At 32.3% G+C, this 14,715-nt stretch overlaps 1 protein-coding gene across 2 annotated transcripts in view; it reads left to right on the top strand.

Annotated features, from left to right (window-relative positions):
• The first annotated feature begins 956 nt into the window (after window positions 1–956).
• LOC143246330 (lysosomal alpha-mannosidase-like) overlaps window positions 957–14,715 on the top strand; it is a 76,411-nt gene continuing 62,652 nt past the window's right edge. For both annotated transcript variants that reach the window (XM_076492870.1, XM_076492869.1), the window contains exons 1-3: window positions 957–1,143; window positions 9,653–9,755; window positions 12,274–12,447. In XM_076492870.1, coding sequence (XP_076348985.1) covers window positions 1,042–1,143; window positions 9,653–9,755; window positions 12,274–12,447 — 379 coding nt within the window. In that variant the 5' untranslated portion in view covers window positions 957–1,041. The remainder of the gene's footprint in view (window positions 1,144–9,652; window positions 9,756–12,273; window positions 12,448–14,715) is intronic.

The following is a 14,715-nucleotide window of genomic DNA, read 5'->3' on the forward strand; positions in this document are numbered from 1 at the left end:
TGAACACAATTAGTTCTACATTCTTCAAAGCCATCTGTTTTAATGATGTATTTATCATCGGAACTGATGTAAAGAATGACGGTAAACCATAACAGGAACAGTATTATTTCTTTTTAATGACAAGAAACTCACTTTTCAGAAAATAAAAGTTTTGTTACGGTTTGAATGGGTAAAGTACAAAACTTTAAGTACACAACGTTTCAACAAGAATATGCAAATAGCATAATGTTATAACAAAATTCAAACATCACAAAGAATACCAAGGCAGTTATTATACACTAAACCACCTAATGACCCTCTAAGAACAAAATGTGGACCCTTAAATGCTGCAAAAAACTTTCAAAACTCATGCTTCAGAAGCATGATATATGCGCAAGACCCTATATCACCGAACATGTGCAATAGCTTATCGTATTAGAGAAGAAAACATAAATATAGTAGAGTCATTCTACACCTATATATCATATCAAACAGCAAAACGTGGATGCGATATCCACGTACGTTCCTTCTCAGAATTTCCAAAACGCTGGCATTAGAATAGTAGCCTAGAGTTATGATATGAATTACTTAGTGAGTAGTATCTATTATTAAAATCAATATAAACTAATTATCAATGAGGCTTAGGCGATCGTAAGCCTTAACAACCAACAGTCTAACATTCTCACGCCTATCCGTACATTATATTTGTTTGCTAACTTCATAAAACTTATGGTATTTTTCATTTAAAAATATTGTATTATTTTTAGTTTAATTAAATTTCAGAAAACAAAACAAAACATGTTAATAAGGACGTCATTCTAATCATATCTGCCAGCTTTTATCACATCAAACTGCTTGACAAATGTCGTTTCTAAACTGAAGTCAAAGCACTGAAAGTAAATGCACAATACTTTCCAAGGTCAGTAAATCGATGGGGTATCTATGATTGGTCGACCAAAAGTGCTAGCTTGCTCACATGATGGGCACAGTTGTGTACAGGTGCCGACCAAAGAAACGCAAGTTAGTCTCAGACAGAAGTAATTTACGCATGATCAGAGGACAATGGAAGGATTACCAAAACTTTACTTGTACATTTTATTTTGTACACTTGCTGCATCCAAACCATTAAAGCAAGAAAAACCTGAATCAACATGTGGATATCAGGTAAGTGCAAAATGCTCAACATAGAAAGAATCATGGATGAATGTAAATATATCGGTATTTATGAATGTGTTTGAAACATATTTTAAAATTATTTATAATTTTCACTTTCAAGATACTATTTCTAAGATGAAACCTTTCGCTTGGTGGTGTTATGACTTGACAAAAGAAAATAAAATCAACTCCTTGATATAAATCTCTTTCCACTAGCAAGGGATATTATACATCATTGCGATAAGAAATACATTAGTAATAGCTTACATAGTGCTTTTCGCATGTTGATTTCCAGTGGCTCGGATTGAAAAGAAATTCCTACACTAATTCACTTTATGTGTGTCTTTGTGTGTCCGTGAAATCCTTTCATATTTAGGGCTACGCAACCACGCTTAGCATGTGGATTCTGGATTGCTCACTGGATTTCCTTATTGTATAGCGTAGCCTCCCCTCCACCACCACCAAAGGAGCACTAACGAGGTATAACGAATACGTAAGGCCACCGAAGGTTGACAGTGTATGGGAGAAAATTTTCAGAGTAGCTGAACCTGAAAGTGATATCATATGTTGTTTTCCAATCTTGCACCTGGGATCGGGATAAAATGTTCTTTTTATCTAAGCCTTACAAAGGACACAGGACCCAGCGTGACCAGATTCTTAGGGCCCCTGGCTTGCAATCTGAGGGATGTGGGTTCGAATCTCCGTCCAATCAAACATTCTCGCCATTTCAGCCGTGGGTACGTTATAATGTACGGCCAATCCCACTATTCGTTAGTAAAAGAGTTGGCGGTGGGTGATGATGTCTAGCGACCTTTCTCCTTGCTAAAGTAGGGATAGCTAAGGCAGATAACTCTCATGTAGCTTTGCAAGAAATTCAACAACAAACAAACTTAATGGATATTTTTTTCAGGTACGGACTCCTCACTTTGAGTGGATTTAAAATTAATAGGAGATTGTGAAGGAGATTAATTGGTATAATGGGGCCTCCGGAAATCATAAATGGGGAAGGGTGGCTTTTGTGGTAATTTAGTTGAAGAATCTCATGTGTTGGCATTAAATTAGTTTCTCTGTCATTGAAATTATAGATTGATTTTTTTTGCAAAATATATTTTCACAGTATTCGACCTTTATATTTATGCAACTAGAAAAATTAACAAAATTTGAAGTTTGTATTTTATTTTTAGTTACAAGTTATGAAATGCTGTGTTGACTGGTTGATAACGCTCCCTTTTTCGGTGTTTATATTAAAGTTTTCCGACTCATCGTTTTTCAAAAACTTACACAGAAAAAAGATAGATTAAATTATGGAATGAAACCTTATACAGGAATATGTAACAGAAAGTCCAAAGTATGATTACTCTGTCATAGCAACAATATCAGTGTCTTGCTGAGAGAGAAGATTTTTGGTCACGGCAATGTCGTTTCACTTTTGCTCGTACAACCAAAGTGATAAAAGCTCAAAGTGCAAAAACTGATCAAAGTGCACAATCTGATCATAAAAACACATTTTCTTAGAAAATAAAACGCACATAGTTTATTAAGAGTGCCCTTTTCTTTCCTTGCAATTCCATTTCAAAAATACAAAAACATTTTCAAACTTACCAAAATACCAAACGTTGGCGAGGCGTTCCAAAACAATAGGCTATAACAATTACTGTAAAAATCAAATCAGATGTAGTTATTTTTGCTTATACATTCTTATTTGTGTGTTCATTGAGTTTCAAAATCACAGTACAAAGAAATATCATTTCACAAATATCTTTTTACCACTCACAAGTCAGTAACCCGAGCAGCTTTCGCTGAATTTCAGAACTCATCAATTGTGCTCATTGATTAGAAGGTAAGAAGAGACAGACTGCGAAACGCTATTCACAAATGCAGTATAACACTTACAAAAATACGGTATAAGTATTGAAAGCATAGAAAATCAATAGGCCCAAAAACTGGTATACAAATAAAATTAACTTCAGATGTTTGTTTTCTCGCGTTATTTTTAGTTTGTTCTTTTATGCTCAAAATCAGAAGTCTGTAAAAATAAAATTACATAATTATTATTAATTCCACAAAAAGTATAACATACACGACTTGTTATTTTTTTTTAAAATGAGATAGATATAGCAGTGAAGTATTTCAATATTTTGCTAGTGTAAACAGTTACTATATTGTCGATGGAAAAAATGAGAAACAAAATTAATTATTTGTGCCTGAAAGGCACTCATGGCAATGCTAATTTATAGTTTCAGTTGCGCGAACGAACGAGAATGGTAATGCAGTAATCCTGGACAGAATGTCAGATCATCGCAGGCTAATCTCTAACTGGTACAAAATTTGACCTGGGTATGGAGTATCTTGATGAAGTACACTTTACTATAAAACAACGAGAAAGCCTCGAATTCGCAAAATTTCAGCTACGAGAAAAGATAACAAAACCAAAACACATACAGAATTAAATGAAAAAAAGACTAAAACAAAATATGTTTTCGTATCAGGTGAAATTAGTAAGGTAGTCTGATGAAAAGTTGATTAGAATAAAGTTAGACAACATAACATACTTCCCACATTATATCAACACAACACTTCCTTGGAGTGGGAGTTAAGCATGCTTAAAATAATATTCTAAGAACAAACCAGTCTACTGAGTAAAGTTGATGTTAAACCAGATGAGCAGTTTCTCCTGGTTATTAAAGTATTACTCGAGCTAATCCCACGCAGAGAAATTATTAGGAAAAAGCTTCCAGTGATAATAGTTGTTACGTTTCTTGATTATGTTGAGTGAATGATGTTAATTGGTTCGATGAAATCACGGCTACATGTGTCACACACTCTTCTTTGTCAGCATATTAATACAAACCAGTAACGTTTTCTTCTTCATTTTACGGCATGTATAGAGATTATTTTGTGCTCATCTCTGATACATCATGCTTGAAAAGTCTGTATGTTTCTAATTATATAATTATACATTTATCTATTACTGTAATTTATAAAACGTTTCACCTTACCAGATTAATTTTGAGCTGTATTTAGTAGGATGGAATGAAGATAATATAATTATTCAAGAACTGTTTTCTTTATGACGTTACAAAGTCTGTGATTATAGTGTTATTCGAGTACTTAATTAACAAATGTTTTGATCTGCTTGGATCTAATTGAGTTTTGCTGGGAATTTATTCTTGAACATTTTTCTCTAAATCTCACTTTTTTCCTTATACGCTACAATAATGCATAGTTCTAAACTTGAACTATATTTCTAGTCTAAAAACAAATCTGAAAGATACCAATCTCATAAATTTATGGGTATAAGTTCAGTGCATACGCTTTTTCCTGGAATGGATATTGTTTTGTTACACGCACAATTATTTAATCACTACCGTAAAGTCCATCGAAAATGACGGTGCAATTTCTACCATCCTCATCGCATAGTATACCTTAACCACACATTTCATAACTTACTGAAATAAATATTTTTTTAAAAGCAAGCTTGACCAACAAAAGGGCAATAAAGTACAGTCGACGCAGTCATTCGTTGGTAACTTCCTTTGTGAGCCAATCAAAATTAAGATCATTCATGAAAAGAATTCGAGGCGTATTCGTAGTATAATTATAGGTAAAAATCAGTTAGATTAACAACTTCTCGTATACAGAAAATCCAGTACGTTTCGGTAACACCAAAATCCCAACAATGTATTTTATGTTATGTTGCAAAGCAACAAAAGCATAACTTTATGTTGTTATTAGTCTATGTATTGAAAGTATAAAATAAAATGTATAAACAAAACTGGAAATATATTAGTTGATTTCTTAATTTAGAGTTTCCGTTGCATAAGGTGTTTGTTTTTTTCTATCAAAAACTTTGGTGATAAAACAAAAAAATAGGTTTATTCAGAAAATATATTTAAGTTTAAAAGTGAATCGATATTTTTATCTTCAGGATAAATTTTATGCACTTCACTCTAGACTAGGTGATTTAACACTACCTCTTTACTTCAGGCTTATTATACCAATATTCATTACACTTATAAGGTTTCAAGGCCCCCTTAAACCCCGTCATTGAAATCGTAACGAGAAAACAGTAATTGAATTATCATATCTGGTTAAACGATTTTTGATCTTTATCACTCCTCCTATTTCGAGAAATCACATGTGACATGACACACCTTTTTTGTTTTTATATAGGTTAGATAAGTTGTGTTTGCTTTTTTTTACAGGGTTGTATTAGTTCATCGTATTTGCATAGGTATAAATGCCTTTTCATCAACGCATTTTCTTCATAGTTTGAAATTATCTAGAAAATATTTATTTATTTGTTTTAAATGAAAGTACACAATAAACAGTGTACGCTCTGCCTACTGAGGGTATCAAAATTTGATTTTTACTCCATTATTCATAATTCTTCAAATTTAGCTCTAAATTTCCTGGGAAGGAGTATTTATAAAAGGACGTAAGAAATTCATAAACTCTTTTAGCTTTTACGGCGTACATATTCAGCTTTATCCAGTATGTACGTGTCATCTAATAGATGAATATATATTTTTGTAGCTTTATTCCAACGCCTCTGCCTCTCTACCAGTATTTCTTGCTTTCTTTAGTTCTCATTAATTGGTTGGTATCATCTACTGCATCGTTAAACCATTTCGTTGACCCCAGTTAAGTACCTCACGTTTAAAATTATATCTTATCTTTTACGACCATTTTCAGATCAGTGATCACATTTATTAGTAGGTTCAAAATAATATACATATCATGCCACATTTAAACTGTTTTTATGTTCTTTGTTTCCTTAGTAAACACGAGGAAGATGAAAGGAAAAAAACAGTAATTAGTAAAGAAAGTAATATGAAATAGTAATACACAGCCCATATAAATGTATTCACTTGTCACAACATTAATTAAATTATTTACATCACATTAGAAAGAAATTGCATATGTTTTCAAAATTCCTGTTATAACTTTGTTCATAAACAAACAAGTTATAACTGGCACGTGCTTGAACTTCTATTGTTACGATACAATTATTGAACGAACATTGTTGCTCATAAACATTTCATTATCCAATAATATTCCACATTCGTTGCTAAGAGATAAAGCCTTCTGAATACCACTACTTTGTTTGATCACGTCTTGGTAAAAATACAGAACGCGTAAGAAATAAATACGGTTTGTTATATGGGAAAGATCTTAGTTTGGAAAGATAACTCTTATAACACTCTCTGTATAATCAACTTTTCATTTAGAACGTTAAGAAACTTATATATTCTACGAATAAAAGGGTTTTAAATAAAAACACATAACTTCATTGGTTGAGTTATACTTTTATTTCTTCCTGTGTTGAATTTATGTATATATATTTGTATGTGAACTGTCTTTTACAGGCTTCCTTTCTAATACAAAATTTGGTATCATTTTTCAGACTTAGGTAAAGATAATTACAATGATTAGAAATATCGTATTTTATTCTAACAAATTTAAACTAAAAAACAAATGTAAAAGTAAAAAATCTATACCATTTTAACAAGTTGCGGATAGCAATACCATCAATTAATATTTGTATTTATAGTGAAGCGACAAAGTTTTGTCAGGAAACATTTTCGTTTCTTACAGAATATTTAAGCTTTTGTATCAGTTTGTAACGGTTTTCATTGAACATTTCGCTGCAATCGCAATTCAACAACAAAAACACAATATATTCAACATCTACCAAAACAAATGCCAGGTCAGGCGAATATTAATAAAACTTTTTTTCATTATTATTAATAAATTAACATTATTTCAAACGAAAGAATCAGGAAAAAGAACCAGAAAGACAAAATCTAATTAGCCAGTCAAGGATGTCCCTTCTAGTTTCCAACTATAACCAGCCCTTATTGCTCATATTCCTCCATTATTTTCGTAAACTCACTTAAACTTTATGTCTCCACCACCTTTGAAGGTAGTTCATTCCAAATGCCAGCCAGCCTGTTTGAAAAATAATACTGTCTAAACTGCAGAAGACTCCTACGCCGCCAAAATTTGAATTTATGACCCTTTAAATGCTGTGTTTGCAAAATGTAACTTTTTTGCAGAATTTTAAGTTCTTCATTAATCGCCACCAGTTCAAACAATTTACATTTCTTCCTTTCCAACTCTGCAACTGTACCCAATAACCGCCCAACTTCTTTTCTAACTTGCACGCCCTACATATTAATAGTACTTCTTGGCTGCTAGTTTCACTAAAAATACACTTAAGCCTAAAGTTTATGAATAAATAAAAAGTTATTAATGTTATTATTATATTCAATGCATATCTTATGAATTACTGGTTTTCTTCTATCTTCTACAAACGTTGTTATTGTTAAAAATACCAATAGGTTGTCATAAATCCGTTCAAAAGGAGAATAGGGGTAAACATATATGTATTTGAAAAATGAGATTAACGTTTTATGAAACATATTAAACAAAATAGTCCCAGTTTTAACTAAAAACATTAGAAATGATGTCAATCTCATCCATTTATCTTCACTGTTTATGTGGCCAGAAGTGACAGTGTTATGGTCTTTGCACCTCAGGATTTATGGGTGAAGTTAAGTGATGGATGCTTTATAAGAGTGACGGTCAAAGAACTGGCGATATGTGCTCCTTTGTTTCACTTAGTCCACATTTAGGGACGACTAGCGCAGGTAGCTCCTATGTAGCTTTGCGCATATATTAGAAACAAACGTTTCCTTGATATTTTTACATTACTTTATTGAGCTAAGTTATGCTTTAAACTTTTGGATAGTCAGTTGTACAAAGATACAAAATATGCACCTTTTTGATTTGTAACATAATTCATTTCGACTTTCATTACATATTAATCTTTAGCAGGTTCAATCGGTATAAATGAAGGCCATTATAACTATTTATTGACTTCATTAAGCCATCTGATATTTCATAATATCATACACATCTTGTATTTCTGTTGGGCATATTTAATCGCAATTGTGATAAAAAATAAGATCACCATTTCTTAATTTTTACATCTACATAAGCAAGTCAAAAAAGGAAGACCGATCTTTCTCACGGTCTGAAAATCTGACAGAATGAAAAAAATTGAGTATGATGATTGTAATATCCAAATATTGTACTCTTCAAACTTTATTCTCACACATTATTCACATTCAAACACGTATGCGCGTCGGGAGTTTGACCAAACCCTCTATTCTTGTGATATAAAAAGATATGTTTGTATAGTTATAGTACAACTACTTATGATATCTAACGTTTTCTACGTAATCATCATTCTTCTGATGGAAGTATGAACATGTTTTAGCTTGAAATGTTCTGGGGGTATGCTCCAGAAACCCGTAGCATTAGCTTCCTTTGCATGTTGATTGTGCTTCGTGCAATATGTGTTGGCTTTTGATCTCACAAATTGGAACTTCCTTTGAAACATTCTACACGATGATTTGTTTATACAATACATTAGCTTTTATGACATTTCAAGCATCTTTTGAATTTTGTTTATATAATTAGATTTCAAGCATTCATAGTAGCTGTTACGTTCAAAGAATTGGAAATTTATAAATAAATACTTTACTGTTATTTATTTTTAGCAACATTTCATTACATGTTAACTACATGGGTATTACCCCCTCGTGAGTATGCAACAACCAGAATTAGGCCTAAGTAGAGTTGCGTGATAAACAAAAATGGCGGCTTTCTGAAGCTTCAGATAATGCAACTTTATTATAACTTGAAAATGGCATGCATATAACATTTATTGCAAGGCTTAGTTTATACGTTTTTATGTATTGAGCTCTTGATATCGTTACGAGGCTTAATGACAATTATCTACCAAAAATCCGATTTATTCTTGAAGCGAGGAATCACTTTACAATGCTATTTTTTTCATATAAATTATTTTGAAGTACTTTTATAAATATTAAGAAGTACTAAATTCTGTCTTCCTTGTTAAATTTTATTTTAAATCAGTCTTGTGTTTTATTTATTCTCTAATTTAAAATATCTATTTTCTACACTTTACTATGTACGACTGACGAGTAAACTTATTAAGAATAATTAAACATTTATCCATGTTTCAAATACATTTAGAGTATTCACACGAAAACGAAAATATTATGGGATTTCATAATCTTATTAAGTTTAATTAAATTTGTTTAGGCACGATTATTTTCGTACTTGTTCTAGCCTTTCGTTTCCTAAGCGGATGTGTTTGATAGCTTGTAGTACTAAACCGCGAGTTTCGGTACTATATTATGCATAGTACGCCCTTATAGAAAGTTATTTAAAGTCATGTATTCGAAAGTGTCTTTAAATTTTAACACATAAATATTCGTAAATGAAAAATATCTTTAAAGAACATCTAAAATTAAGTTCCTACTTTCAAAAGGTAGCTTTGTGCTTAATAACAAACATATGACCTGAAGTGTATAGGAAAGCAATATGATTCATTACTTATATACAAGAGTTATTAATAATTAGATATATTCGAGAGCAATATTAATCATACATATTTTCAACTACTTCGTTAATTTTGTTTCAGAGTTGTCTTAAGGGTAAGCCTGGAATGTTAAACATTCACATCGTGTGTCACACACACAATGATGTCGGATGGTTAAAAACGGTAGACCAGTATTATTATGGAGGTATGTTTATTTTCATATCACTTTTAAACTGTTGTAACCTTCTGTAACTTTTAAACTACTTAGTAACAAGAAATAATTTATCTTTGGTATACAGCATAAATTAGAATAATGTTATACATAGTACGTCGCTGTAGAAACTTATTTGAAATAACATATTCTAAATATTTAATATTTAACAGAGAAATAAACGTTAATAAAAAAGGTCTCTTTCAGAATAAAAAAGTATTTCAAATTAAGCTGTTACTGTCAAAGCATACTTATAAGTTATTTTATTGGATGTGTATAATAAGTCATTTATTTTATTAACAAGATCTCACCAGGTTTATGTAGTATCATTAGATTGGATACAGGAACTGAGGCTGAAATGCTGCGAATAAAATAAACAAAAGCATACTTATTAATTAAAATTGTTAACACTATGATTGTATTTTTAAACCTGTCAGTTGTGTAGGAAAACAAATTATGCTAATTCAGTATTAAATTAAAAAATAATGAACTGCAAACAAAATGTTTTTTTTTTCTAAAAAGTATATCGTTTTGCGTACAAATCACCGTTTTTTAGCTTACAACCATATAAAGGTAACATAAAGTCCATCGGACTGGAATTCGAAGGTGTTTAAATTCAACATTATTTCTTTATTTCAAGTAATGATTCATTCCTAGCTGACAATGCCGTTCCTTATTATTAAAATGTCCTCTCTTTCAAGTAGACACGTAGAGTGTGAGAAAACGAGCTTACAGAGAATAATAGGATATTAAATAGATCAAATGCGATAGTTGTCTCAAAGATACTTTATACATATTGAAAGATATAAATACAATATATATATATATATATACATAGCACAAGCTTGTCATCAAGAAAGGTTTGGTTTTTGATTTGTTTTGAATTTTGCGCAATGCTACGCGAGGACGTTCTGCGCTAGCCGTCCCTAATTTAGCAGTGTAAGATCAGAGGGAAGGCAGCTAGTCATCACCACCCATCGCCAACTCTTGGGCTACTCTGTTACCAACAAAAAGTGGGATTCCCCTTTTCTTTATAACACCTCTACGGCTGAAAGGAAGAACATTTTTGGCGTAAAGGGGATTCGAACCCGTGATCTTCAGATTGCGAGTCGAGAGCCTTAACCAGCTGGCCATGTAGGGCCGTGATGAAGAAGGAAACGGGCTAATAAGATATATTAATAATACTTTAGAGTCAATAGCATTTTTATTGTGAATAAAAACATTTGCAGGAGGGCCCTCTGCGCGAGCCGTTCTTAGTTTAGCAGTGTAAGGCTGGAGGGAAGGCAGTTATTCTTCTCTATCCACCATCAACTCTTAGGCTACTTTTTTACCATCGAATAGTAGGATTGACTGTCATATTATAGCAACCACACAGCTGAAAGGGATGCATGTTTGGTGTGACGGGAATTCGAACCACCGACTCTCGGATTGCAAGTCGAGCACCCCAATCCTCTGGCCATACCGGGCCGTGTATCTTGAGGCGCTAAATGTGATTGTTTTAAGGTCTTTATAAATAATAGCGTAGAGAGAAACTCATTAAATCTTAAAACATGTAACAACAACAAAGCTCTAATAAAGTTCGGAGTTTGTTTCAAGTCCATTAAAATGTAATGCGTTCATTAACTTATTCTATTTTTAACAAGCTTCGATGCAGTCGAGATGATTGCTAAGTGCGCCACGTTAAAGCTCAGTCGAATACTTAAGTGATTATTGTTCTCCTAAGATAAGAGATATCACAGTTAGCGTATCATCGTTATGTTTTATCGTGAAACAATTTGGTCCCTCGCCAATCAATAAAACTTATATTGCTGTTATTTTCGGATAAAAAACTTAAAGAACAGCCTGTCTGATAAAGTTCTTTACATCTAATAACAAAACAACAATCACTCCAACTACGATTACGCCTTGAAAATGACAAGTTGCATAAGTTTTAAAATTGAATTGAGTAAACAAGATTGAAATATATGTTAAACAGCAACCGCCGCTTATACAACAAGAGGAAAATTCTTACATCATTTAAATGTTTTTCTCTTTCTACACAATAACATCAGCTGTGGATTTCGTTTGAATAATGATTTTAAGCTTCTGATGCTCACAGAAGCAAGGTATTTATTGTAATTCTTTATTAGCTTATTTTATGCAATATTTTTGTTGTTTTTTTACATGCATGTTTGTAACCAATGTTAGATTAATTTATTTTGAGTTTTTGTTTATGGGCTTATAAGTATTAAGGGTTGACTTTGCGTCCTTTTGCCTCTCCTAAAAATACGCTGTCCACCTTGGGGTTTATGGTGGGTTTTAAGAATGATCAAATACCACTATTCGAGTAAAGAAGCCAAAGAACTGGTATAGGGTATTGTTTATTTGTTGTTCTGGAATTTAAGACAACTATAGGATAAAACATTTGTATAGACATATCCAAATTAGACACTACTATAACGTGTACTCGATCGATTGGAAAACTACTAATATTCTGTCCTTAATTAATCTACTTTATTTACGTCATGTCTAGCTAACAACACCATACAAAGAGCTGGCGTCCAATACATACTTGATTCTGTTGTACAAGAACTACGTCATGATCCAAATAAGCGTTTTATTTACGTCGAGACAGCTTTCTTTTGGCGCTGGTGGCAGCAACAACACGACCATGTCCGTCATCAAGTCCAGAAGTTGGTAAGAAATGGTAAGTCTGACGTAAAGAGTTTATAATTGCTAAAACGATTCGTACATTAATGAGCGTTTAAAATGGAAGTTAATTGTTGCTATGTTAAAAAGGTGTTTCCAGTATGATTTAGCCTAGAAACTTTTTTTTTCTGGAAGTATGTGTGACGTCAAGTCTTCCAAACATACACTCACTGAGAAATTAGAGTGACCTCCAACCTTATTAGAACTTAACGTAATAAGAGTTATGTGGTAATAACATCCGCAATAATATCCGTAATGTTCATTTAATAAAACTTAGCATAAAGTTCCGTATGCGTCTTATCATTCAAAGCATTAAACTACCATGCCAAGTATGCATTTCAAAAATTAAAAGTGATGTCATTTATTTAATAATATATAGAAGGATCAAGATATGTTTTTAATCACCATAAACAACATGGCATATTCAATGCTTACAGTAATTTGTTATCAGACATAAATTATGTATGAAAACTGCCTATCAGATATAATGTAAGTTTGAAATACGTTTTGATACACGTTTTTGAAGTTAAGAAATACAGTTGATGAAATTTGAATCTCTGAAAACACGTCCAACAGGAACGTGTAACACCAAACACTGGAATCCTGTTTCTGATTATTACATTTGCTGGTGGGTACTAAAAAAGGGGGAATAATATATGTATCATTTAACAATCAATAGCATCGAAATGGGACAAAAAATAAAATATTAGATTCAGCTTGAAAGCTGAATTAGAACATTTCTCAGTGAACAGACCAAAAACATAATGCTTCAAACATCACAAGTCAAATAAACACGATTAATGGTAGCTGATACAGCTAAAAAAAACTGATGTATTCAGCTTTTCTTAGTATGGATGTTTCTTTTAAGGATTACTTTTGGTAGAGAATTATTCTAGAATAGGCATGAAGAAGTGCTTAGTATAGAACTGGAAACGTCGTCCCGGAACGAAATAAAAGCTCTAAACAGAAAAGATCCATAAAAAGAACTGCTTCCAGAGAATGGATGCTACTCCATAACACGAACTTCTATATTTCACGTCATAAACTTATATCGTTTTTTCATAGATATATTATATTTTCTTACCAATATAACCATAGCCGTATTAAGTGCATGCATCTTCCTTTGGATCAGCAGTAAGTCTGCGGACTCGCAATGTTACAATTTAAGGTACAGTTCCCCATGGTGGACAGAGAGCAGTGCAGATAACTCATTGCGTAGCTTTGCACAAAGAAAAACACCAGCATGAACTCTACTTAAGTTTGTATGATACAAACTATTTATTCAGTTTCAAAACGTTACAAAGGTGTGATCATCTGATTTACCTGTTGCAGCTGATTATTGTAGCTGAGCGTTTTATTTTCATGGTAATGTATCTTAAGTTCTTAGTACCTATTAGTCATAAGGTCATTGTGTTTATTCCTTTATGTATTTGATTTGTCATTATAAGCAAGCACAGTAGTGCTATGACTTCCAGGTTGTAATATAATGCTTTAAATAACGACTTGCCTAGGGGTGGTAAACTTCAATATGTTCATGGACTGGTTTTTTTATCTAGACTTTGGTCTGGGGACAGAAACTATATGAGCGTTCAAGGTACTTTCTTGATACTTAAATTCTATTTCATACTTCTATTACAGCCTGCCAGTTAACTATATTGTTTGTGAATAAATAACCGAGATACATATTTGAAGAAAAATCTCGTAACCGTCACGAAAATGGTCTGCTTGGTCACAGTTTCATTTTCTGGTTTTGTTTAACCAGTCCGACCAAAATAAAATAAGATTAAAAAAACAGAGGCCATCTTGATGGACCAGATCCGGGTGGTGGACGCCATTTGGCCAGTTTTAGTCCAGTTAATAGTTTCCAGTTTATCGAACTAACTGCATCATGCTTCATTTGCCAGATTCTGGCTCATGGACGTCATTTGATCAGATATGGTCTTTTCAGTTTATCGAATTAGCTGCATCATATTGTTATAGATATAGGTGAATAAGCAATAAGCTGTGGGTGTTACGTACTTTCTAAGTGTCTTAAAAATGGAAAATATAAAAGAAGTAAAAATGTGTAAGTTTAAAAGATATTTCCATGTTCTTACTTATAGCTATATTACCAATATGACTAACCACGGATAAAATATGTTAACAATTAAAAAATAACCCTTCACTACAGTCATGAAAGCAAACTCAACCCAGCTTTATCCATCTAAGTCATCTATTTTGAATAAAAAGTAAAAATTAGCATTGGAAAACTAACATTGTTTATTTT

This window comes from Tachypleus tridentatus, chromosome 3 (genome assembly GCF_004210375.1).
Source record: "Tachypleus tridentatus isolate NWPU-2018 chromosome 3, ASM421037v1, whole genome shotgun sequence".
Classification (NCBI taxonomy): domain Eukaryota; kingdom Metazoa; phylum Arthropoda; class Merostomata; order Xiphosura; family Limulidae; genus Tachypleus; species Tachypleus tridentatus.